Below are 567 nucleotides of genomic sequence, written 5' to 3'. Positions count from 1 at the left end.
TCACCAGCCGCCAGAATTCCTTCTCCACAAGTTCTGTGGGTACCATCTAAAGGAACAGGGGTAGCTGATGACTGTGGCTCATCATATCCTGGCCCCATTGACCCAGGCGAGCTATAGACCATCAGACACCTATGAACCTAGCCCTGACACTACCCCAGCCCTCCATCACCTACGTGTACGGGCATGTTGAAGTAATCGGCTTTAAAGGAGTCAGCCATCTCGCCAAAGCTCTGCAGAGTGTACTCCCGGGTAGCCTGCTCAAAGCCAAAGGCTTCAGGGGGGCGCTTACACTCCTGAAACCCAAAGGAGAACATGTCACCAAGGTAGAGGCAAAGAGGTGGAGAATCCCCAAAAGCTGAGCTGGAATATGGGGTAGGAATCAGGAGGGAGAACAGCCCTAGGTTTGTACTTAAGGCCCCTGAAGCAGGTCTCACATCATAGCTCTATGTTTTTCTCCTAGTACTTCAGTGCAGTTAGTCTCTTCACTCCTCACATGCACTTCTACCATGCTTTTATCTTCTCTTCCTTCAGGACTTGACTATCTAAACCATGGGCTCTGATTTAATA

The 567-nt window shown here is 49.9% G+C and overlaps 1 protein-coding gene across 1 annotated transcript in view; it reads right to left on the bottom strand.

Annotated features, from left to right (window-relative positions):
- KDM5C (lysine (K)-specific demethylase 5C) overlaps positions 1-567 on the bottom strand; it is a gene marked incomplete at its 3' end in the record, with an annotated part of 30,559 nt that overhangs the window by 19,258 nt on the left and 10,734 nt on the right. Inside the window, exons 7-8 of the mRNA XM_010852721.1 lie at positions 174-293; positions 2-46 (exon numbers count right to left, since the gene is read on the bottom strand). Of these exons, the coding sequence (XP_010851023.1) occupies positions 2-46; positions 174-293 (165 nt within the window). The remainder of the gene's footprint in view (position 1; positions 47-173; positions 294-567) is intronic.

Source organism: Bison bison, unplaced genomic scaffold, assembly GCF_000754665.1.
Source record: "Bison bison bison isolate TAMUID 2011002044 unplaced genomic scaffold, Bison_UMD1.0 scf7180017852474, whole genome shotgun sequence".
NCBI classification, from domain to species: Eukaryota; Metazoa; Chordata; class Mammalia; order Artiodactyla; family Bovidae; genus Bison; species Bison bison.
This window is presented reverse-complemented; position numbering and strand designations above follow the sequence as displayed.